Source organism: Hyperoodon ampullatus (genome assembly GCF_949752795.1).
Source record: "Hyperoodon ampullatus genome assembly, chromosome: 3".
Taxonomy (NCBI): domain Eukaryota; kingdom Metazoa; phylum Chordata; class Mammalia; order Artiodactyla; family Ziphiidae; genus Hyperoodon; species Hyperoodon ampullatus.
Window position 1 is genome coordinate 168040020 of NC_136916.1, and position 26887 is coordinate 168066906.

Consider the following 26887-nt stretch of genomic DNA (forward strand, 5'->3'; position numbering starts at 1 on the left):
GAGAACTCACTCCTGCAGGATAGGGTGTTTCGAATGAAGCCCCCAGGTGCGGACCAAGTCTCACCTGACAATAGCTATAACTGGTCCTTATTTCATCCTCACCTCCCCCTAAACGTTCCCCCTCTGGTACCCCACTTCCTTTGGAACCAGGGTCCACCAAGGGCTCCGAAGGCCAGCTCAGAACTTGTCTCTGTGCCTGGTTTCTACCACCTACTGCCAAAAAGGACCCCATCTCCACCTTACTCACTGGTCAGCCCTCCTCAGGAACCATGCCCTGCCCTGGTCATTCTGTTTCATCTCTGAGTCGCAGCTACTTCTAACCTGGCTCACCCCACTGCCCACCAAGTGCCATGCAGCTCCTGCTTATAAAGCACATTGACTTGTGCAGTTGCTGATCCTGACCTCTTACGTGGGTGCAGTCGGGCATGTCCCCAAGCCAGGGAGGCAGCAGGGGGAAAAGAGGGCATCTTCTGCCTAGGGGTACCTTGGAAGAAAGGCGATTCCCAGCCCCTTATTTTTCTGCCAAAGCAATGCCTCCAAAGTCGCACAGAGGGGGTGGTGATGGCTATGGAATTTGCATTTTGAAAGAGAAAGAAGAGTTTGGCTGAGAGAAGGCATGAGTTTAGCCCATACTGAGGAAAGGTCTTCACTTTGGATGTAAAGGGTAAGCAGGCCATGCATGCGGCGCCACGTCAGGCCTCCAGGAGCATGCCTCCCAAAGCTTCATGCTCTGTGGAAGAGAACAACCCCCCCGGTAGAGGAATGTCCCAATTACTGCTCCCACTCAGATAGGGAGAGGTTTCCTGGCCCCAAGGTCTCTGTAATCTGGCCTGTATGTCCTGGTCACCTGGTTCTCTCTAGCACCTTCTTGTGGTGGAAAAAACTGGACTGAGAAACAGGAGACAGATTTTAGACCAACTCACTCTAACTTTGTCCAACACGTTCCTCTTCTTTGAGTCTCAGTTTCCAACTCTATAAAAGTTGGATGACATAATATCTAACACCCCTTCCAGCTCTGAAATTCTACATACTGACTTCCCATACAAATAACTCACACTGGTCTGCTTATGTTCAAATCAGTGGCATCAAATTTTCCATAATAGCTGAGGTTGGTTAAAATGCAAAGCAATCATCATATTTACAAATGCCCATGTGCAGCCAGCTCTTTGGTGCCTGGAAAGAAGAACCAAGTCAAGTCTAGGCTGGCTTGTCAGACCCCAGGATGCTTTGGACAGGGCTCTAGAGGAGACCTCAGCTCAGTTTCAATCAAGAAAGACCTGGAAAGAAGAACCTTGTTGTTTGTTTGTTTCCATGATGTTGTTTGGATTTGTTTCTCAGCTCCTCCAGGACTGACTTCCGGGAGACAGAATAGCATCGTAGAGGATTTAAACTAGTAGGGCTTTTCCAAGAAAACAGCAAAGAAATCTCACCCTACAGAGAGAAACTGAAGTGACAGCTAGAGATTGCTATGAATTCAGTCACTTGGCTAAACTAAAAACTAGAGGAGAAGAAAGGAAAACAGCCCTCCAGTAAAAATAAACAGAGAGATCATATAGCCGATGCCAACCGCAAGAGACAAAATTCTCAATTGGTGCTGACTGACTCCTTAAAAAAAGACCACAGCTAGTAGGGTGGGCGTGGGGTAGGGGCTGTGATGGGGTATTAGGAGGAGATGATATTAGACCAGAATCCGCTGATCCACATTTGAGACTTCGGACATTTCTATGACTGAGCAAGAATTCCCTTCTCTTGGTATGATTTCTAACTGGGACAGAATAACCCTCACCTCTATCATTTCCTGCCTTGGTTATCGACTTCCTAAAGGCAGAAGGAAGGTCTAGGTAGAATCAAACATGAACCCTTGAAAAGTACATTCAAAAACTCTGAGGACGACATGCAGGGATGCAGTGATGGTGACAACTGATTCTGCTTCTCCCACCCCCAAAGAGAAGCCCGCTGCCCTTAGACCACCAGCCATGCCCACATTTCACTACACCCGACACAAGCATTAACGCTCAAGAGTTTCTGTGTAGCCCACAGAGCTCTTACCTAAGCACTGGCCTTCGAGCAGCCAATAGCCGTCAGTGCAGGAGCAGGTATACCCTCCTTCTGTGTTGATGCAAATCTGGGTAGGGTTGCACTGGTGGGAATCTGTTGCACACTCGTCCACGTCTGTAACACAGACATATTCCAAAGAATGTCACTTACATGTTTAAAGCCCTGCAGCCACTAGAGGCGCCAGCTGCTTGCTTGTCTGGCTGGGAGGCAGTTGATAATATCCCTGGGTTATATCCAAGGAGACGGAAGCACCTCCCTAACAGGTACCACTAGGAGACCCTGACCTTTTCAGAGGGGGCGGGGCCAATCTGCTCCCTGGAAATCCACAAGGGAAATGGCCAAAAAGAGAACACACATCCTTAAGCACTTTTCTGCCATCCTAGCCCATCTTTCTCTGAAAGCAAGTTCAACCATTACTTGGTTTAGAAATGCATTTTGTATTAGGTTTACCCATTCACATATTAAACCGGTCTGTTGTGTACCTGCTGTGCACACAGAGCTATGATAAACACCACTGAGAACATAACAGAAGAAAAAGAAACGTCCCTCGCCAGCGGAATCTTGTAGACAAGTCACTTGATTGCATCCATGCCCAAAAATCTTTCAACGTAGAGCTCCTGTTCCTTCATGAAGCTTCCCAGAGCCCTCCAGTCTTCCTTCCACGCCAGAGCTCCGAGGGCTGATCTCTTGCTGCCCTCTGCTTACATTGGGTTTCTCCAAGCTGCTGCGTCCCCATCTGTCTGCCAGTGTGCAGGTACTTATGTCCAAGTCGGTTGGTCCCGTTCCCTTAACTGGGAGCTCAGAGCACACAGACCAAGTTGTTTTCATGGCCACATTTCTCATCTGGTGTACACAGCACTCAGACCTGTTTCAGCTGACACGAATCCTTCTTCTCTTTCTCCCCACACTGCACTTTAGAAAGAGTGCTCAATCCTATAAGCGGTCCTCCTGACACCACGCTCTCACTTTGACCTAAAGGACAAGACCCCCTAAACCTTTGGCTATGAAGGGATTCACCCAGCACCCTGGATCCGCCTGGCCAGGCCCCACCTCTCCTCATCACTCCTGCCCTCACCTGCCTGCACTTTAGGGCTCCTGCCTTTTGCCCCCTCCTCACTACAGGCAGAGTTTGCTCATCTATCCTTTTTCCCTGCCTCTCCAGAACGGACCGTCGTGCCATTGGAAATAACATTAAAAACTGCACTTCACTGAGCCTGCGCAGTGCGCCCGACTCCTCATTTATTCTCACAATCGCTCCATGCGGTGAGCTGGTGACCCCCACTTACAGATGGGAAAACGGTGCTCAAGATGCTGAATCACCAAGGCCAGAGCCAAGTCCAGGTTTCCCCACCTGCCGGCCTCCCAACCCCCTCTGTGCAGGAGTGACAGAGGTCACACTGCGTGGCCCAGGCAGGTCAAGCAGAGGAGAGAGGGCTGAGCTTTTGCTGCCTTTTCCTGCCCCACCTGGAAAATTGTCTGCCGCTTGACATCACAGATGGCAGACTGCGGTGGGGCTGGGGGGCACCTAGGATTCCAAAGTGTAAGCTCCTTGGGTAGCACAGGGGTGCACTCAGGAAGCAAGCACAGAGGGTCCAGTGAAACATTCAGCCAGGTAAGCGATGGTCTCCAGGCTCCAAGCGACACCACCACAAGCCACCACCATCTGCATCACTGGTCAACACCAACGACACTGGTCCGTTCCCATCCCACCCCCAATGACCAGGTGTCTGGGCATCGTGTGGAACCAGGCTCCAGCCTGCGAAACATGGACCACCTCCAAGAACCCACTTCCAGGGTGGCAGCAGCCTCTGCTCCACCCTGACACGTGACGACGTGCAGCCTCGGTGGCAAAGACCCACCGCCGTTCTCAGCTGCAAGAGCTCCTGCCTTTGCCCTGGGCCTCGCTTCCAGCCCCAGGTCTGCCCACCCAGCAAAGCCTCCCAGGGGAACCGGCCAATAATGCTTGGCCAGCAGCCGCTCCTGCTCAAATCCATATGGAAGCCTGTGATAATAAACAACACCACTATTGGCCAGCACATATTTACATTTTTTCAGCAGGAAGTGACAGATGGCCATTGTACCCTGGGAACAACATTGCCTTAGGAATTTGTGCTCTTTTTCCTGCTTCAAGGGGAACGCAGGGTGAGGGAGACTTAAGGGGCAACAGAGCTGTTAGAGAGACTTGCTGATAGCAAGTTCCCAAGGCTCTGTGTTTGTGTAAACTGGGTGCACACGACGTGCCCCCAAAGCCCTGCACAGAGGAACCAAATGCTCAGGAGGGGACCAGACGGGGCTCAGAAGGTCATGTGAGGTCTAAATGTGTTTGCACATGTGCACACACAGGCACGTGCAAACTATTCAAATCCAGAAACAAAATCTCTAAAGTTGTTTTAAAAAAAAAACTCCACCACTTTTACTGAGTTAAAGAATTAACTCAGTTATACCACATTTCTGTTGATGTACGTTCAAAAAACTACTTGAATTGATTGATTGAATGATTGAATGGGTTGAATCAATCAACTGACATTGGATTGTCAACATAAATATATTTTAAGAACTCAATAAGTTTGGAGTCTTTGGGGGATGTATGTCCCATCTTTATATCCTCAAAACATACCTGGGGCTTCCCTGGTGGCACAGTCATTAAGAATCCACCTGCCAATTCAGGGGACACGAATTCAAGCCCTGGTCCGGGAAGATCCCACATGCCGCACAGCAACTAAGCCCACGAGCCACAACTACTGAGCCTGCGCTCTAGAGCCTGTGAGCCGCAACTACTGAAGCCCGCTTGCCACAACTACTGAAGTCCTCACGCCTAGAGCCCGTGCTCTGCAACAAGAAGTCACTGCAATGAGAAGCCCGCACACTGCAACGAAGAGTAGTCCCTGCTTGCCACAACTAGAGAAAGCCCACGCACAGCAACAAAGACCGAACACAGACAAAAATTAAAAATTAAAAACAAACCTGGTTTAACCTGGGTCCATAGTAAATGTTTAGTAATTATTTGGTGAATGAATGAATGAATGAACACATGGGCAACAAACATTAAGGCCTTTGAGCCCCCAGACAAGCTTTTCCCAGCCAACTTGCTGACAAGTGCATGGACTTTGAAAACCACCACCCCAAAAAAAACCCCCATCAGCTTGCATACCTGTGGGGCTGAAACTGGGTAAGTTCATGCTGTGGGTTCCACTCGAGGCTAAAAGACTTATCACACATTCCAGCTCACAGCTGAATTGCTTACATTAAATACATTTGACTTAAATAACAGAAGGAAAAGTACGTCGAACACTCCAAGGACATTCTTTGGCAAAGGGGCCTTTTCTGCATCAGTGGAAAAGTACAAGTTACGGCAACCTGAGTAAGTGTCATTATCCTTGGACGCAAACCATGCCTGTTACTCCTTTCCTTTTCTGTGGGATGTTTAGGAAACGTCCCTGAAGAGAAAAGAATGCTGGGTTCGTTCAATCATTCATGTACTCATTCACTTATTAATTCTTTATGTTCTACTGTGTGTGTGTGTGTGTGTGTCCTCCTAAATTTCTAGGCCACTGGGAGAGCTGGTGTCGAGTGCAGTCCCTCTAGCTGTATGGTTCCCGGAAGCAGAGGGTCCTTCCAGGGGGCTGTGGCCCTAGGCAGCTGCCTGGGCCCTTCGAGGATTCCAGCACAGCAGCCATGGCTCATCTCTCCCCAGCTGGGACAACATCTTCCCAACGTCCAGGCGACCAGCACCCTGGCAACTGAAGGACAGTGCTCACTGACATCTCCAAAACCAGATCAAAGCCCAGCACTGTGCCTACCCAGGAAAAAATCATCCTCCATGTTGAGCAGCACAGCTCTGCTGCCCCACGCAGCTCTGAGCTGTCACCCCTTCCTTCAGACATCCCCAGGGTGGCCTTCAATTACACTCTCAATCTCAAACAACAACTGCTCACTTAGGAAAGTCCTCAAACCAGTCAAACTCATTTCCTTGACACCCTTCCAGAAGGCAGAAGTGAGCTCCCGGCCTTGGGACAGCAGCCCGCATGGCAGGGATACTCATTTAGGATGTCACACCGATAGCTGTGTCCCATGTTCCCAGCAGGTGTGCTAAGGCAGTGTGAGTGAAGAACATCCTTCCAGTCCAGTCAAGATCTCACAGGGTTGCCAGGTGGAGGAACTGGGCTCAGACTGCAAAATACACCTGCCCAACAAACTGGAACAACAAAAGGAACAGAATCTTCCAGGCTGAGACCTTAATAGACATTTGTCCAAAGAAGACATTCAGATAGCCAGTAGGCACATGAAAAGATGCTCAACGTCACTAATTATTAGAGAAATGCAAATCAAAACTACAACATGGTACTACCTCACAGGGATCAGAATGGCCATCATTAAAAAGTCTGCAAATAACAAATGCTGGAGAGGGTGTGGAGAAAAGGGAGCCCTTCCACACTGTTGATCGCAATGTAAGTTGGTGCAGCCACTATGGAGAACAGTGTGGATGTTCCTCAGAAAACTAAAAATAGAATTAGCATATGACCCAGCAATCCCACTCCCAGGCATATACCCAAACCAAACTATAATTCAAAAAGACACATGCACCCCTATGTTCATAGCAGCACTATTCACAATAGCTAAAACATGGAAACAACCTAAATGTCCATCGACAGATGAATGGGTAAAGAAGATGTGGTACACGTATACAATGGAATACTACTCAGCCATAAAAAAGAATGAAATAATGCCATTTGTGGCAACATGACTGCAACTATAGATTATCATACTAAGTGAAGTCAGAAAGAGAAAGACAAATACCATATGGTATCACTTATATGTGAAATCTAAACTATGGCACAAATGAACCTATCTACAAAACAGAAACAGACTCACAGACATAGAGAACAGACTTGTGGTTGCCAAAGGGAAGAGGGGTGGGGGCGGGGGGAAGGACCGGGGGTGTGGGGTTAGCAGATGCAGACTAGTATATATAGGTTGGATAAACAACAAGGTCCTACTGCATAGCACTGGGAACTATATTCAATATCCTGTGATAAACCATAATGGAAAAGAAAATTTAAAAAAAGGAATGTCTATATGTGTATAACTGAGTCACTTTGCTGTACAGCAGAGATGGGCACAACATTGTAAATCAACTACAGTGAAAAAAAATAAAATTAGAATCTTCTTAAAAATTTTTTAATTTTATTTATTTTTTTATACAGCAGGTTCTCATTAGTTATCTATTTTATACATATTAGTGTATACATGTCAATCCCAATCTCCCAATTCATCCCACCACCACCACCACTCCCCCCCCGACCCACTGCCACTTTCCAGGCTGACTTAAGGGACAACATGAGAAAAGGCCACAGCCTACAAAGCTGCTCGAAGGTTTAGCCCTTGGAGCAGGAGTCTGGATGGAGGCAAGTGGTGATTGGCAGGTCCCCCCTCTCTCTTGTCAGACGGAGTTCTCACAGGGCATCGTGACTACCATGCTATTGGTTTATGCCTATTATATGTCCTTCCTTGGGAGTGGGTTAGTTCTCAGCATACAACCCACTTTTCTGTCCCCCATAAAACTAATGGTTCCAAGTATGATCTTAGGGTTAACTCACAGGTTGTTATACAAAAATCTCTACCGGCAGGTATAATGGACAACGTACTGCTATAAATATGCATGAATATGTTTGAATACAAATAATATGCATATGTATGCCAGCTACTTATTATATTTGAATGTACATATTATATACCTACATGCATTTACATTTCAGCATTCCTAAAAGTTCAAGGGAAAATAGTTTAACTGTTTTCATAACACAAATTCTCATTGAAATAAATATCCTTTAAAAATGGTAAAACAAAGCAAAACAAAACAAAAACTAATGGTTCCCCCATGCTCACAGGGAGAACATTTCCTAAGCCATTCTGCCAGCACTAAAGCCTAAGAGAAAAAAAGACCAAAGGGCTGAGACTTCCCCAGAAAGGGCTACTGGGTAAAAAAAATAAGAACTTTGAGAGGCAGGCAGAGCTGAGTGTGAATCCAGGCTCCTGCACTTAATAACTGAATATTACTGACAAGTTGATTGATCTCAGGGATGCTCAGATGCTCTGCAAAATAGAGCTGCAGCAGCCTGCCTCCTAGGCTGCCATGAGAGTTCACAAATCAACCTGTTCACGGGTCCCATCGTCATTGCCTGGCACATAGGAGGTGCCCAGGAAATTATAGTTCCCTTCCCCAGTGAGGTGCTGTTTCTAACAGCTGAGAAAGATAGGGGAAGCTTGGTTTCTGCCTGCTGCAGGCTTTGTCCTGGGATTCAGAAGACACCACGATGACAGCACTCAGTCGGCTGTGAGACATGGTTAGTTCTACAGTTCCAACACAGTTAGAGCCTTCTCCCCCCAGAGCCCGGGACACATGACAGGAGATTGAGACAAGAGGTGAAAAGAGGAGGGTACATTCCTTTGTGGGGTCTCAGGCTCCACCTACGCACTTTGGCATCTATAAATCCAGCTATGATTCTGTAACTGTAGACGTCCGAAAGCCTAAGGGTACGTGTGTCTTCCTGAATTCCACAGCCAAATGTGATCAACCTTAACACCACGATTCTTCCCTCCTCCTCTATCTTCTTTTCTCCAATACTGTCAATAAGGCAGGGCTGACTCTGTGAGCCTGTGTACACACCCTCGGCTGAATGTCTCCGTTCTTGAGTGAGAACGGCCATCAGCCAAAGGGAAACATTCTCATTGGGTGACACTGGGAGAAACTGTCAAAAAACCTTTGGAAAACTGCACCTTTCCAAAGTCCTCCACGAGTCCTTTTTTGGACACGGCCGAATCACTTCCTTGGTAGTAAATTTTTACCCAGTGAAACAACATGTTTTCCCAGCCCGTTTTTGTTCCTTCCTCGCTCAAGCTAATGGGGCTTGATAAGAAAGAAGAAAATAACAAGGCACATTCCAACGCCTCCAATTGAAGCCAGTTTTAGGCCTGCTGCTGGGCTGGATCAGGGCCAATTTTCAGCAAGACGACCTCAGTGAAGGCTGGAAGCTACACAGACAGGACAGACTTCCCAAACACCTGCTTAATTAAAGATCTCAGCATTTGAGAACTTGCTTGTTGAATTCCCAGAACATCTGCATTCCATGTGTCTTATGGGTCCTGGGCAGTCATCAGGAGCCAGATTTTTCTGTGTTTACAGCATTTTTCCCAATCCTTGATATCAAGCTTAGAATACAAAGCTTGCTCATTTTGTGCCTCTAATTAGGGAACAAATACATGGTCCATTTTCCAAACAACCAAAAATCCTCTCCTTCTGGATGAAACCAGCTGGACTGTAGCTTCCAACCTCTCCATGGATTCTATTTTTCTATCCATAAAGCAAGAACTTGGAGGAGAGCTCTGAAAGGCCCTTCTAGCTGTGACCTTCTACAGAAACAAAGTATGCAGCTAATAGGGGTCACATTGTTTGGTTCTTGGGTAATTATTTTCATCCAGAGCACTTGGTAAACATCAGCTGACTTTAGCTGCTTTCAAACTGGGCAGGGAATTGGCTAATCTCATTCAACTTTTTAATTTTTTTAAAGTTTTTTGCTCATTCAACTTTTGACAATGTATGAATTGTTACTGCAGTTCCAGGGGTGGGGTGGGAGCGAGGGGTTAGTGACATATGTGTTCCTTCTTGAGCATCATGCGTCAAATTGTCCTGAGAGTAAGGGGACAAGGCTGCTTATTGCCAATGTAGACATGGTATTTTTTTTTTTTTTTTTTTTTTTTGCGGTACGTGGGCCTCTCACTGTTGCGGCCTCTCCCGTTGCGGAGCACAGGCTCCGGACGCGCAGGCTCCGTGGCCATGGCTCACGGGCCTAGCCACTCCGCAGCATGTGGGATCTTTCCAGACCGGGGCACGAACCTGTGTCCCCTGCACCGGCAGGCGGACTCTCAACCACTGCGCCACCAGGGAAGCCTGACATGGTACTTTTTTAAAGGGCATGAGGCTTTAGCCATTATTGTGATTATAAACCAGACAAACATGGAGCTCAAACTAGATTGCCATTTACCAAAAGTCCTGCCAGTTGCCCATCAACAGAGAAGGATTTTTGAAACTATACAAGTCAGTGGTTCCCAAACCTAGCTACACAAGAGAATCGCTGGGCTAAATCAGAAAGTCTAGGGTGGAGGCTTGGAAAGCTGTTTAAAGTTACCTAAATGATTCCAATGTAAAACCATGTCTGGAACTTGCTGTGCCAGACCAGTACTTCTTAAACTTTAATGTGCATATGAATCAGTGGGGATCTTGTTGAAATGCAGGCACTAATTTGGTCAATTCTGCATTTCTAAGTTCCAAGTCTGCTGGCCCAGGAACCACACTTCGAGAGGCAAGGTGCTAGATTATTGTGGGTGATGCTTGGTTCTGTATCCATGCAACTTACTCAGAGTTTAAGAAGCTGTTCAGGAGAGTCTAGGGGGGAACTAAGTGTTCAAAAGTCAAGCTGGCAATTCCTAACCTAAGATCAAACCTGCTGGTTACAATAGTATTGTGATTTTTAGAGTCTTATTCAAGAAGTTCTCAGCACAGCCTAAACCACAGTCTAAAAAATGCTTTCCTGGTGCTACAGACCCAGCCATTACTCATGTCCACCTGCAGTGGCTGGGCCCAGAGCACTGTGTTCCTTCAGAAGGTTCTCCTCCTTTCAGTTTGCTGGTGGTGTTTTGATTTCCTAAGAGTTAACTCAGTTCCCTGAATCTTAACTAAGTTCTTGGCAATACTGCCCCCAAAGTGATGACAAAAAGTACAAAAGATTCCAATTAGGAGCAAAGACAATGTTTTTCCTTCAATACAGACCATCCCTTGTTCAGGAACGCAGTCTATAAATACTATAGCTCTTAAATCACGTCATCTCCACCACATCTCCCCATAGGCTCTGGCTCCCCATTCCCTCTGAGCATATTCCTCCCCCATACCCTTCTCTCCTGATGCTGTCTCAGTTCACGGTGTCACCGTTTTCCTGAACCTGGGGCTAGAAAGCTCAGCCATCCTTAAGTCCTTCCCCCCAAACCCTACTCTCACACAATTCCCCTTCTGGAAATTTTGCAAATTCTTTCTTTCCTTCCCTTACCCACCCAATATTCCAAGGCCTTGCTGTCTTTTCTCTAAATGGTTGGAATAACTCCGTACTAGTCTGCCGGCCTCCAATCTCTCCTGCTGGAAACAAGTGAAACACAACCTCCAGAATCATCCAAGACATGGAAACGATCATGGGGCCCCACTGCTCAACACTTCACTCCCCTCCTTAGAAACCACACAGCTTTCTTTTTACACCTCGGCAACAGAGCACGTCAAGCCTACATTTATACTCACACATGTGCTAATTAAACACATCTGGTTTTACAGCATTTCACACTGCATGACAGAATTAGCTGTGCAGGGCTCCATCTCCCTCCACCAAACTGCGAGTTCCTGGAAAACGAGAAATGGGTCTCATTCACATTTGTGCCCTAAGCACCTAACATAGTGCCTGGTGGGATGGAGAGCATGGAAGTGAATGATACTGGAAATGAAGATACTTTGTCCTTGGACTTTTCTGAAGGCAAGAGGGGGAAGTCAGTTACACCACAGGACAGGAGAGGAAGCCAGTTGGGCCAACCACGTCTTCGGTGGCCCCATGTCTCACGCCGTGGGATGGAGGATGTCTGGGAACAGCACCTGCCCAGCAGAGCCTCAGGCCCCCACCTGTAGTGCCCGGGGCCTCACCCCCATCCCAGTCTTTGCCCAGGGTTGATTTGAGAGTGTCCTCAACCTCCAGAGGCTTTGACACGCCATGTGCTTGGCCTGATGGAGTGAGTTATGTTTCCTCCTTCCTCCTAAAGAGCCGTACATCTCAGACGAGGAAGAAGTTTATTCTCAACAATCACAGGAGGAAGGACCATCAGAGGAGAGAAAAGATACACACTTTCCTGGCCTGAAAATGGGCACCAGCAGGACCCCTTAGGGCACAACCAGCCCAATCCATTTTGCAGGCTCAGGACCAAACCCTTGGCCTGGTGCAGGCTGTGAGATTACCCAGGTATGCAAATTCACCCCAAGGAATCGATCAGCCTGTCGTCAGCAGCAAACACTCACTGCCAGTCCCTCTCAGAGCACGAGAATGGAATCTGCATGTGTTCTCCTCCCCACGCCGGGGTCAGAGACTCTGCTACCACTTCTGACTCCATCACTAACTAACCGGGGCACCCATGTATATGTCATTGGCCTGCATTTGCTTCCCTGCCTCTGAAAGGGGGCCACCATCACCTGCCCTCCTAGGACTTGCAGGCTAGTGGGGAAGGCAGGCGGTGAACAGAAACCAGTGTGGAGAGCACTGCAGATGGCTATGGGAACACATAACAGCGAGTGTCCCACATCTGGGAGGTGAGGCCAGGTCTTGACCATGGACAGTGACATAGGGGAACACTTCCTTCACAGACACCCATTCCTGGAACCCTAGGACAAGGGAGGGGAGTGGCAGATGGCTCTTTCAACATAACAAGTTACAAGCAGCAGGCAAGCAAGTGATTAAGAATATAAATATTTCGAGAGACCTTCAAGATGGTGGAGGAATAAGACATGGAGATCACCTTCCTCCCCACAGATACATCAGAAATACATCTACATGTGTCAATAGAACACCTACTGAACACTGGCAGAAGACCTCAGACCTCGCAAAAGGCAAGAAACTCCCCACGTACCTGGGTAGGGCAAAAGAAAAAAGAATAAACAGAGACAAAAGAATAGGGACGGGACCTGCACCAGTGGGAGGGAGCTGTGAAGGAGGAAAGGGTTCCACACACTAGGAAGCCCCTTCGTGGGCGGAGGCTGCGGATGGCGGAGCAGGGAAGCTTCGGAGCCGCAGAAGAGAGCGCAGCCACAGGGGTGCAGAGGGCAAAGCGGAGAGATTCCCGAACAGAGGATACCAGCCCGAGAGGCTTGTCTGCTCACCCGCTGGGATGGGCGGGGATGGGAGCTGAGGCTCGGGGCTTCGGAGGTCAGATCCCAGGGAGAGGACTGGGGTTGGCGGCATGAACACAGCCTGAAGGGGTTAGTGCGCCACAGCTAGCCGGGAGGGAGTCCGGGGAAAAGTCTGGACTTGCCGAAGAGGCAAGAGACGATTGTTTCGGGGTGCGCGAGCAGAGGGGATTCAGAGCACCACCTAAACGATCTCCAGAGACGGGCACAAGCCGTGGCTATCTGCGCGGACGGGCATGAGATGCTAAAGCTGCTGCTGCCGCCACCAGGAAGCCTGTGTGCAAGCACAGGTCACTATACACACCTCCCCTCCCGGGAGCCTGTGCAGCCCGCCACTGCCAGGGTCCCGTGATCCAGGGACGACTCCTCGGGAGAACGCACAACGCACTTCAGGCTGGTGCAACGTCCCGCTGGCCTCTCCTGCCGCAGGCTCGCCCCGCATCCGTACCCCTCCCTCCCTCCGGCCTGAGTGAGCCAGAGCCCCCGAATCAGTGGCTCCTTTAACCCCGTCCTGTCTGAGCGGGAACAGATGCCCTCAGTCAACCTACACGGCGGGTCCAAATCCAAAGCTGAACCCCAGGAGCTGTGTGAAAAAAAGAAGAGAAAGGGAAATTTCTCCCAGCAGCCTCAGGAGCAGCAGATTAAATCTCCACAGTCAACTTGATGTACCCTGCATCTGTGGAATACCTGAATAGAGGATGAGTCATCCCAAATTGAGGAGGTGGCCTTTGGGAGCAACTGTAGACTTGGGGTTTGCTTTCTGCATCTAATTTGTTTCTGGTTTTATGTTTATTTTAGTTTAGTATTGAGAGTTTATTATCATTGGTAGATTTGTTTATTGATTTGGTTGCTCTCTTCCTTTTTTTATGTATAGATATATATTTTTTTCTTCTTCTCTTTTTGTGAGTGTGTATGTGTATGCTTCTTTGTGTGATTTTGTCTGTATAGCTGTGCTTTTACAAGTTTTCCTAGGGTTCTGTTTGTCCTTTTTGTTTGTTTGTTTGTTTGTTTAGTATAGTTTTTACCACTTGTTATCATCAGTGGATTTCTTTTTTGGTTTGGTTGCTCTCTTCTTTCTTTTTTCATTTTTCTTTTTAAAATTACTTCTTAATTATTTTTATTTTTAATAGTTTTTAATTTTTTATTTTAATAATTGCATTTTATTTTTATTTATTTATTTTTCTTTCTTTCTTTCTTTTTTTCTCCCTTTTCTTCTGAGCCATGTGGTGGACAGAGTCATGGTGATCTGGCTGTGTGTCAGGCCTGTGCCTCTGAGGTGGGAAAGCTGAGTTCAGGACATTGGTCCACCAGAGACCTCCCAGCTCCATGTAATATCAAACAGCAAAAGCTCTCCCAGATATCACCATCTAAATGCTAAGACCCAGCTCCACTCAATGACCAGCAAGCTGTAGTGCTGGACAACCTATGCCAAACAAGTAGCAAGAGAGAAACACAGCCCCACCCATTAGCAGAGAAGCTGCCTAAAATCATAATTAGGTCACAGACACCCAAAAACACACCACTGGACATGGTCCTGCCTACCAGAAAGACAAGATCCAGCCTCATCCACCAGAACACAGGCACCAGCCCCCTCCACCAGGAATCCTACACAACCCACTGAACCAACCTTACCCACTGGGGGCAGACACCAAAAACAACAGGAACTACAAACATACCACCTGTGAAAAGGAGATCCCAAACACAGTAAGTTAAGCAAAATGAGAAGACAGAGAAATACACAGCAGATGAAGGAGCAAGGTAAAAACCCACCAGACCAAACAAATGAAGAGGAAATGGGCAGTCTACATGAAAAATAATTCAGAGTAATGATAGTAAAGATGATCCAAAATCTTGGGAATAGAATGCAGAAAATACAAGAAACACTTAACAAGGACCTAGAAGAACTAAAGAGCAAACAATGATGAACAACACAATAATGAAATTAAAAATTCTCTAGAAGGAATCAATAGCAGAATAACTGAGGCAGAAGAACGGATAAGTGACCTGGAAGATAAAATAGTGGAAATAACTACCACAGAGCAGAATAAAGAAAAAAGAATGAAAAGAATTGAGGACAGTCTTAGAGAGATCTGGGACAACATTAAACGCACCAACATTCGCATTATAGGGGTCACAGAAGAAGAAGAGAGAAAGGGACTGAGAAAATATTTGAAGAGATTATAGTTGAAAATTTCCCTAATATGGGAAAGGAAATAGCTAATCAAGTCCAGGAAGCACAGAGTGTCCCATACCGGATAAATCCAAGGAGAAACATGCCAAGACACATATTAATCAAACTACCAAAAATTAAATACAAAGAAAAAAAATTAAAAGCAGCAAGGGAAAAACAACAAATAACATACAAGGGAATTCCCGTAAGGTTAACAACTGATCTCTCAGCAAAAACTCTGCAAGCCAGAAGGGAGTGGCAGGACATATTTAAAGTGATGAAAGGGAAAAACCTACAACCAAGATTACTCTACCCAGCAAGGATCTCATTCAGATTCGATGGAGAAATTAAAACCTTTACAGACAAGCAAAAGCTAAGAGAATTCAGCACCACCAAACCAGCTTTACAACAAATGCTAAAGGAACTTCTCTAGGCAGGAAACACAAGAGAAGGAAAAGACCTACAATAACAAACACAAAACAATTAAGAAAATGGTAATAGGAACATACATATCGATAAATACCTTAACTGTAAATGGATTAAATTTTCCAACCAGAAGACATAGACTGGCTGAATGTATACAAAAACAAGACCCATATATATGCTGCTGACAAGAGACCCACTTCAGACCTAGAGACACATACAGACTGAAAGTGAGGGGATGGAAAAAGATACTCCATGCAAATGGAAATCAAAAGAAAGATGGAGCAGCAATTCTCACATCAGACAAAATAGACTTTAAAATAAAGACTATTACAAGAGACAAAGAAGGACACTACATAATGATCAAGGGATCAACCCAAGAAGAAGATATAACAATTGTAAATATTTATGCACCCAACATAGGAGCACCTCAATACATAAGGCAAATGCTAACAGCCATAAAAGGGGAAAATCGACAGTAACACAATCATAGTAGGGGGCTTTAACACCCCATTTTCTCCAACAGACAGATCATCCAAAATGAAAATAAATAAGGAAACACAAGCTATAAATGACATATTAAACAAGATGGACAAAATTGATATTTATAGGACATTCCATCCAAAAACAACAGAATACACTTTCGTGTCAGGTGCTTATGCAACATTCTCCAGGATAGATCATATCTTGGGTCACAAATCAAGCCTTGGTAAATTTAAGAAAATTGAATCGTATCAAGTATCTTTTCCAACCACAACACTATGAGACTAGATATCAATTACAGGAAAAAATCTGTAAAAAACACAAACACATGGAGGCTAAACAATACACTACTAAGGAACCAAGAGATCACTGAAGAAGTCAAAGAGGAAATCAAAAAATACCTAGAAACAAATGCCAATGCAAACACGACAACCGAAAATCTATGGGATGCAGCAAAAGCATTTCTAAGAGGGAAGTTTATAGCAATACAATCCTACTTCAAGAAACAGAAGCTTCTCAGATAAACAACCTAACCTGACACCTAAAGCAATTAGAGAAAGAAGAACAAAAAAACCCTAAAGTTAGCAGAAGGAAAGAAATCATAAAGATCAGATCAAAAATAAATGAAAAAGAAATGAAGGAAAGAATAGCAAAGATCAATAAAACTAAAAGCTGTTTCTTTGAGAAGATAAACAAAATTGATAAACCATTAGCTAGACTCATCAAGAAAAAGAGGGAGAAGACTCCAATCAATAGAATTAGAAATGAAAAAGGGGAAGTAGTAACTGACACTGCAGAAATACAAAGGATCATGAGAGATTACTACAAGCAACTATATGCCAATAAAATGGACAACCTGGAAGAAATGGAAAAATTCTTAGAGAAGCACAACCTTCTGAGACTGAACCAGGAAGAAATAGAAAATATAAACAGACCAATCACAAGCATCGAAATTGAGACTGTGGTTAAAAATCTTTCAACAAACAAAAGCCCAGGACCAGATGGCTTCACAGGTGAATTCTATCAAATATTTAGAAAAGAGCTAACAGCTATCCTTCTCAAACTCTTCCAAAATATAGCAGAGGGAGAAACACTCCCAAACTTATTCTATGAGGCCACCATCACCCTGATACCAAAACCAGACAAAGATGTCACAAAGAATACAGGCCAATATCACTGATGAACATAGATGCAAAAATCCTCAACAAAATACTAGCAAACAGAATCCAACAACACATTAAAAGGATCATACACCATGATCAAGTGGGGTTTATCCCAGGAATGCAAGGATTCTTCAATATACGCAAATCAATGTGATACACCATATTAAAAAATTGAAAGAGAAAAACCATGTGATCATCTCAATAGATGCAGAGAAAGCTTTTGACAAAATTCAACACCTATTTATGATTAAAAAACTCTCCAGAAAGTATGCATAGAGGGAACTTTCCTCAACATAATAAAGGCCATATATGACAAGCCCACAGCCAACATTGTTCTCAATGGTGAAAAACTGAAACCAGGGTTTCCCTGGTGGTGCAGTGGTTGAGAGTCTGCCTGCCAGTGCGGGGGACACAGGTTCAAGCCCTGGTTTGGGAAGATCCCACATGGCACAGAGCAACTAGGTCCGTGAGCCACAACTACTGAGCCTGCGCGTCTGGAGCCTGTGCTCAACAAGAGAGGCCGTGACAGTGAGAGGCCCGTGCACTGCAATGAAGAGTGGCCCCCGCTCCCTGCAACTGGAGAAAGCCTTCACACAGAAATGAAGACCCAACACACCGAAAAGTAAATAAATAAATAAATAAATTTATTTTAAAAAAAAACAAAAAACTGAAACCATTTCCTCTAAGATCAGGAACAAGACAAGGTTGTCCACTCTCACCACTATTATTCAACACAGTTTTGGAAGTTTTAGTCACAGCAATAAGAGAAGAAAAAGAAATAAAAGGAATCCAAATCAGAGAAGAAGAAGTAAAGCTGTCACTGTTTGCAGATGACACGATACTATACATAGAGAATCCTAAAAATGCTACCAGAAAACTACTAGAGCTAATCAATGATTTTGGTAAAGTAGCAGGATACAAAATTAATGCACAGAAACCTCTTGCATTCCTCTACACTAATGGTGAAAAATCTGAAAGAGAAATTAAGGAAACACTCCCATTTACCACTGCAACAAAAAGAATAAAATACCTAGGAATAAACCTACCTAAGGAGACAAAAGACCTGTATGCAGAAAACTATAAGACACTGATGAAAGAAATAAAAGATGATACCAAAAGATGGAGAGATATACCATGTTCTTGGATTGGAAGAATCAACATTGTGAAAATGACTATACTACCCAAAGCCATCTACAGATTCAATGCAATCCCTATCAAACTACGAATGGCATTTTTCACAGAACTAGAACAAAAAATTTCACAATTTGTGTGGAAACACAAAAGACCCCGAATAGCCAAAGCAATCTTGAGAAAGAAAAATGGAGCTGGAGGAATCAGGCTCCCAGACTTCAGACTACTACAAGCTACAGTAGTCAAGACAGTATGGGTCTGGCACAAAAACAGAAAGATAGATCAATGGAACAGGATAGAAAGCCCAGAGATAAACCCACGCACCTATGGTCACCTTATTTTTGATAAAGGAGGCAGAATATACAATGGAGAAAAGACAGCCTCTTCAATAAGTGGTGCTGGGAAAACTGGACAGCTACATATAAAAGAATGAAATTAGAACACTTCCTAACACCATACACAAAAATAAACCCAAAATGGATTAAAGCACTAAATGTAAGACCAGACACTATAAAACTCTTAGAGGAAAACATAGGCAGAACACTCTATGACATAAATCATAGCAAGATCCTTTTTGACCCACCTCCTAGAGAAATGGAAATAAAAACAAAAATAAACAAATGGGACCTAATGAAACTTAAAAGCTTTTGCACAGTAAAGGAAACCATAAACAAGACAAAAAGACAACCCTCAGAATGGGAGAAAATATTTGCAAATGAAGCAACTGACAAAGGATTAATCTCCAAAATATACAAGCAGCTCATGCACTCAATATCCAAAAAACAAACAACCCAATCCAAAAATGGGCAGAAGACCTAAATCGACATTTTTCCAAAGAAGATATGCAGATTGCCAACAAACACATGAAAGGATGCTCAACATCACTAATCGTTAGAGAAATGCAAATCAGAACTACAATGAGGTATCCCCTCACACCAGTCAGAATGGCCATCATCAAAAAATCTACAAACAATAAATGCTGGAGAGGGTATGGAGAAAAGGGAACCCTCTTGCACTGTTGGTGTGAATGTAAATTCATACAGTCACTATGGAGAACAGTATGGAGGTTCCTTAAAAAACTAAAAATAGAACTACCATACGACCCAGCAATGCCATTACTGGGCACATACCCTGAGAAAACCATAATTCAAAAAGAGTCATGTACCACAATGTTCACTGCAGCTCTATTTACAATAGCCAGGACATGGAAGCAACCTAAGTGTCCATTGACAGATGAATGGATAAAGAAGATGTGGCACATATATGCAATGGAATATTACTGTCAATGAAATATAGTCTGTCATACAGAGGAGTGAAGGAAATCAGAAAGAGAAACACAGATACGGTATGCTAATACATACATATGGAATCTAAAAAAAAAAAAAAGTGGTTCTGAAGAACCTAGGGGCAGGACAGGAATAAAGACACAGACATAGAGAATGGACTTGAGGACACGGGGAGGGGGAAGGGTAAGCTGGGATGAAGTGAGAGAGTGGCATGGACGTATATACACTACCAAACGTAAAATAGATAGCTAGTGGGAAGCAGCCACATAGCACAGAGAGATCAGCTCGGTGTTTTGTGACAACCTAGAGGGGTGGGAGGGAGACATAAGAGGGAGGAGATATTGGGATATATGTATTCATATAGCTGATTCACTTTCTTATACAGCAGAAACTAACACAACATTGTAAAGCAATTATACTTCAATAAAGATGTTAAAAATAAATAAAATAAAATAAAATGGTCAAAAAAAAAAGAATATAGATATTTCATCCTGAGACCAACACCCTCTGCTGGTCTCCTCTCCTGCCCCCCATCCCTCTATGGTCCAAAGCTCCCTGCTCCTCATCACTAGCCGATGACCTCAGCATATCAGAGAATAACTGTTGAGGCTACAACTGAAGAGGAGGTGAAACTTCAGGGGATGGGAGGAAGAGGGGAAAAGCAGGTAGGGACCCTGAAGGTAGGGGAGAGGATGCCAGAGAGAGAGAGAGACTGAGGGATACTGTCTGCTGGCTGAGGGGGCCACATGTCCTGAGAGTCTGGAAGTGAGGGCCCCACCCCAAACGGCACAGGACTGAAAGAGCCACACAAGCTCCCCACCACACTTTGGACTTGGTAAGAGTTGGACTGTTTCACTTAAACCTAAAATAAATATTTGAACTGATTAAACACTTTTCAGGATTGCATGTTTATCTAGCTGATGGAGTAGGGGCTGCCCTCTTCCATCCCTCACTCTGTGGTCACTAGCAGACATCTGGATTTCTCTAGATCAGACGGCAGGGAGGTGAAGGAGCTATATGCGAGGCCAGCCAACTAGCTGACCTACCGACCAATCTAGCTCTCCCTCCCACCATAAAGAGCACAGCACCCAAATCCCAGGGCCAATAACACAGCTATTCAGGATTCATTTATGCCACACCCATTCACTGGGAGTCAACACTGCGGTAGGTGCTAGGGATTCAAAGATAAACGACAAGTGGGCTATGTCTGTTTACAGTCTAGCAGGCAACAGATAAGGGACCAGATAATCCCAATTCAGTAGGTAAGTGTCACACGGAGAAAAGAATGAGGACACTTCCAGGAAGAAGAGACTTTCTAGAATAGAAGATATTTGGGTGAATCTAGAGAGATGACATGGCAGAGGCTGCCACAATTGGATATTGCCCTCCAGTATCCATTCTCCCAACTAAAGACTGCATTTTTCAGCTTCCCTTACAGTGAAGTGTGGCTATGTGACTAAATTCTGGCCAGTGGGATGTAAGTAAAAATAATGTGTTACAACTTCTGGGTCATGCTTTAAAAGAATGACTGTGTGGTTCCCTTGTCACTTCTCTCCTCCCTCTGACTGGGATGTAGGTGTGATGGTGAGAGCTGGAGCAGCTATCTTGGATCCAGAGGTGAAAGCCACACATTGAGTTTGGTCTAGCCACTCTACCATCCCTGAACCACCTGCCTCTGGACTGTACCATGAGAGAGAATTTTAATTCTCTCCTATCTAAACCAGTGTGTTGAAGGTCTCTTTGTTATAGTAGCTTAGCTTGCACCCTAATACAAATGAGTAGGAGTTAGCCAAAACAAGTAGGTTGGGAATGGAATGTACAAAGGCACTGAGGCATGAGGGCATAGCACATTCAGGGACCCAACAGCAGTTAACACAAGCAGACATATGTGGGTGAGTGAATGGGAGGGAAGGAGGAATAGGAGCCCATTTGTAAAAGGATCAAGTGCCAAGCTAAGGATGCTGGAGGAAGAAGGGGAGCAAAAAGAACAGGAAAGGGGAAAAGAAAAGAAAAAAATGAAGAGATGATGAGGAGGGCAAAGGAAGAGAGAGGGAAAGATAAATCTGGTCATCCTCTCCTGCATGTGGGAACGTGTATTGGTTCTTAGTCAACCCCCAGAAAAGTCCTAGCCCTTTGCAGTTCTGCAGCAATTAGCATCAAGTTTTATGTCTTGATGAGCTGAGTTAGCTTTGATCAGAAAATTTTAATGTACATATTTTTTTTAAAGCCACAATAAGCTGAGCCCCCACACTGCCCACCAAAAAAATTTTAGTTTCTGATGCTAAATGGTTGGGTCAACAGTCTGCTCAGTTGGGTTCTTTTTTTTTTTTTTAATTGGAATATAGTTGATTTACAATGTTGTGTTAGTTTCCACTGTACAGCAAAGTGAATCAGTTATACATATATATATATCTCCTCTCTTTTTTAGATTCTTTTCCCATATAGGCCATTACAGAGTATTGAGCAGACTTCCCTGTGCTATACAGTAGGTTCTTATTAGTTATCTATTTTATATAGTAGTGAGTCTATGTCAATCCCAATCTCCCAGTTTATCCCTCCTGCCAACTTTCCCCCTTAGTAACCATACGTTTGTTTTCTACATCTGTGACTCAATTTCTATTTTGTAAGTAGGTTCATTTGTACCATTTTTTTAAGTTTCCACATATAAACAATATCATATGATATTTGTCTTTGTTTGCCTTACTTCACTCAGTATGACAATCTCTAGGTCCATCCATGTCGCTGCAAATGGCATTATTTCATTCTTTTTTACAGCTGAGTAATATTCCATTGTATATATGTGCCACATCTTCTTTATCCATTCCTCCATCGATGGACATTTAGGTTGTTTCCATGTCCTGGCTATTATAAATACTGCTGCAATTAACATCAGGGTGCATATATCCTTTCAAATTATGGTTTTCTCCTGATATATGCCCAGGAGTGGGATTCCTGGATCATATGGTAGCTTTATTTTTAGTTTTTTAAGGAACCTCCATACTTTCTCCATAGTGGCTGTACCAATTTACATTCCCACCAACAGTGTAGGAGGGTTCCCTTTTCTCCACACCCTCTCCAGCACTTGTTTGTAGATTTTTTGATGATGGTCATTCTAACTTCTGTGAGGTGATACGTCATTGTAGTTTTGATTTGCATTTCTCTAATAATTAGTGATGTTGAGCATCTTTTTATGTACCTCTCAGCCATCTGTATGTCTTCTTTGGAGAAATGTCTATTTAGATCTTCTGCCCATGTTTTGATTGGGTTGTTTGTTTTTTGGATATTGAGCTGCATGAGATGTTTGTATATTTTGGAGATTAATCCCTGTTGGTCACTTCGTTTGCAAATATTTTCTCCCATTCTGTGGGTTTTCTTCAACTGCATTCTTAATCAGGTTTTTTTGATAAGAGTTAGTAGCAGTAGTGGAGGAAGTGCTAACAAAAAATAATGAAAACAAATGGCCCAATGTAACTCTTCCCATAACCACCACATTTTTCTGGGTCCCTCTGCCACAGACTTCCTGGAAGTAGTTGTCTACAGTCGCTGCTCTGCCTCCAGACCTCCCACTCTCTCTTTAACCTGCTCCAATCAGACTTCCATTTTACTAAAGCCTCTCTGGTCAAGGTCACCAATGATTTGCACAAGGTCAAATCCAATGGTTTAGTCTTTATCCTTTGTTACTTCTCAGCAGCATTTGGTGCAGTCACCCTCTCCCTTCTTCTTTAAAGACTTTCTTCATTAGGCTTACATGATCCCACCCTCCCCTGGTTTGGGGTCTTCCCTAAGGGTATCCTGGTAGTCAGTATGGGTGGGTCAGGACACATTATGGGTAGTCATTATGGGTGGGTGGTTACAGCATTATTCATAGTATTCAAGAAGTGGAAGCAACCCTACTGTCCATTGATGGATGAATAAACAAAATGTAGTCTACACATACAATGGAATATTATTCAGCATTTAAAAGGAAAGAAGTTCTGATACGTGCCACAACATGAAAGACCCTTGAAGACATTATACTAAGTGAAATAAGCCAGTCACAAAAAGACAAATATTGATTATTCCACTTATATGAAGTATCTAAATGTAGTCTAATTCATAGAAAACAGAAGGCAGAATGGTGGTTACCAGGGGTTGAGGGTAGCGGTAAAAAGGGTGTTAGTATTTAATGGGTATAGAGTTCTAGATTTGCAAGATGAAAAAGTTCTGGCGTTCTGTTTCACAACAATATGAATATACTTAACACCATTCAACTATACATTTAAAAATGGTTAAGATGGTAAATTTCATGTTATGTATTTTTACCCCAATAAAGTTAATATCTGTAAATCAAAGCATATTCATTGAATTCCATTCTAAATTTTATCAATTTTTCCTACCTGAAGACATACTTGACCTGTGTTCTGAAATAAAATCCCAGAGAATATGCATATGGCAGCATCCTGTGCTTCTGAGGAGCTTAACTCTCTGCCCAAGCAGCCCGCATCCCCTTTGTAGCTCCCTTCTCCACAATGGAATTAAGACTTGAGTGTCCCCGGATGGGAGTAGAGAATCAGGAGAACAAGGATGGAGGAGGAGAAAGATGAAGGCATAGAGAGATGGGGAGGGAAGTAGGGAAGCAGGAAAAAAGAGGTCTGGGCTATGACGTGGGGCATCTCATACTTCTGTGAACTAGGTTCAAAGGACAACAGAGGTTGGTGAGAATATGGGCTTTGGAGTCAGACCTGTTTCAAATCCTGCCACCCCCAGTTTTGTAGCTGTGTGATTTTAAACAAGTCTTTTCTTGTTTTTGTTTGTTTATTTCTTAGCCCCTAAAAGCCTTGGTTTCCTTATTTGTAAAAGGAGCTAGTGATGGTACATTCCTCAAGGGGTTTTGTGAGGATCCTATGTAAGTAAAACCTGTAAATCAGTGCCCGACACAGAAATGGCCCCCAGTCAAGGTTGATTGCTCCAGCTTCATGTCAAAAAGTAGGAGGAAGAAGAAGGGGAGGAGAGGGATGGGAGAAGGAAGGGAGCCCACCTCCTAAAGGAAGAGAAAAAACTAGGAATTCAAAGCCAGGTCCTAGTCCAGAACTTCCCACTAGCTCAATGGTGGCCCCAGACAAGTTCTTCTCAGCCTGTTTCCTCCTCTGAAAAACAAGGTCTGAGGTCCCTCCTCCTGGAAAGGTTGATAAATCTGAGTCCTCTCTGCTCCAGACGAGTTTCCTACTCTCATCACTCACTGTCTATACCTCTTACCTATGCAGGACTGCGGAGGCCCTCTGGAGGACGCAAGAGGAAAAGACATAAACGTGGCCAGGAGCTGCTCACCATTTGACTCAGCATACAAAATGAGGACATGACCTTGTAGAACAGACTATTACAAAGTAGGGAGAAAACGTAGGGTAAGAGAGTAGCCTGAATGCGGAAGAGCTTCTTATCTGATGCTCTTGGGGAGCACAACTGAGTTATCTTCTACTTTCTGTCTGGCCCCATGTCAAGTGTCTATTACAATATATAAACATTATTATCATGTATGACTATTGTTATAGCATATGAACATTATCATAATATGATGCAAATATTGTTACAATATACGAATGCTCATGTAATGTATAAACATTGCCATCGTTCCTGAGATTTACCCTGAAATAAGGATGTTCTCATATTTCCCTCCAGACCTCTTTCAAGACCTGTTGAATAGGCATCTTCAAAAGGCCTTTCTCAGGGGCTTAGGAAAAGACAGAGAAGCTATTAATTAATTATTTTCTCCTTCATATGCCAGCTTCACCACTAACTAAGTTTATGTCAGTTTTCCCTTTTTTAAAAATGGGGGTATCATACCTAACTACTTTCAGGGACTCAATGAGATAGGAGTTTCCTTTGGAGGAAATGCCACCTTACATATATTTTAAACTATTACCATTATAGAAGAAATATTTTTCTCCAGAAATACGTGCAAAGCAATTATCTAATTCTATTACATTTAAGACTGGGTCTGGGGTTTCCCTGGTGGCGCAGTGGTTGAGAGTCTGCTTGCTAATGCAGGGGACACGGGTTCGTGCCCTGGTCTGGGAGGATCCCACATGCCGCGGGGCGGCTGGGCCCATGCGCCACAACTACTGAGCCTGAGCGTCTGGAGCCTGTGCTCCCCAACAAGAGAGGCCGCGATAGTGAGAGGCCCGCGCACCGTGATGAAGAGTGGCCCCCGCTTGCCACAACTAGAGAAAGCCCTCGCACAGAAACGAAGACCCAACACAGCAAAAATAAATAAATAAATTAATAAACTCCTACCCCCAACATCTTTAAAAAAAGAAAAAAAGCCTGGGTCTGATAGTCTCACACTATCAGTTTTGCAAGCAACCTCTCACCCAGCCACTCAGTGTCTGCTTCTTGGGCCAAAGGAGGAAGGGTGTGAGCAGGATAGAAGACAATTTTGGCGGGCCATTATATTCCTAGTGTGCATTTGCAAGGGTATTTTGGAATAAGATGTAGCTGGCAGGATTGGACATCTTGGCTGAGTATAAAGAGATAATTCCTCTAATGCCTGGTCACTAGACATTGATTCATCTGTCATTCATTAGATCGGCATTTACCAAACAACTTCCACATTCTTGGCATTATGCTAGGTATTGTGGATACAAAGTGAATAATTCATGTCCCAGACAAATTTCACAGAATCAGTATCACACAAATCATATTCCCTGATGACAATGCAATTAAGTAGAAATCAACAACAACAAAAAAGATAAACCCCCATAAATATGTAAAATTTAAAAACTCATCACTAAATAAATCATGGACCACAAGAAGTGGTCACAATAAATCAGAAAATCCTTAGAACTTAATAGCAATGAAAACACTACATATCCAAATTTGCAAAACACAAAGAAAAATATATAGTCTTAAATATTAGGAAAAAAGAAAGGTTTAAAATTAAAGAGCTAAGCATCCAGCATAAGAAATTAGAAAAGGAACAAAGAAATCCAAAAAAAATAAAATTAGAAAGAAGATAATAAAGATAAGAGCAGAAATTAATGAAATAAAAAGCAAAAAGTAAAAAAAAAGAAATAAAGATCAACAAAGCCAAAAACTGGTTCTTCGAAAATGACTAATAAAATATATATGACTTTAGCATATTTTTAAAGAGCACAAAAATATTAGGAGTGAGAATAGCAATAGAACTACAGATTCAGTAGAGATTTAAAAG

At 43.9% G+C, this 26887-nt stretch overlaps 1 protein-coding gene across 8 annotated transcripts in view; it reads right to left on the reverse strand.

Moving 5' to 3' along the window:
- FBLN5 (fibulin 5) overlaps window positions 1–26887 on the reverse strand; it is a gene marked incomplete at both ends in the record, with an annotated part of 83920 nt that overhangs the window by 22223 nt on the left and 34810 nt on the right. For 7 of the 8 annotated variants that reach the window (XM_079699782.1, XM_079699781.1, XM_079699780.1 and 4 more), the window contains one exon: window positions 2050–2172. The exons of the other annotated variant lie outside the window; for it this stretch is intronic. In XM_079699782.1, the coding sequence (XP_079555908.1) occupies window positions 2050–2172 (123 nt within the window). The remainder of the gene's footprint in view (window positions 1–2049; window positions 2173–26887) is intronic. 8 annotated transcript variants of the gene reach the window in all.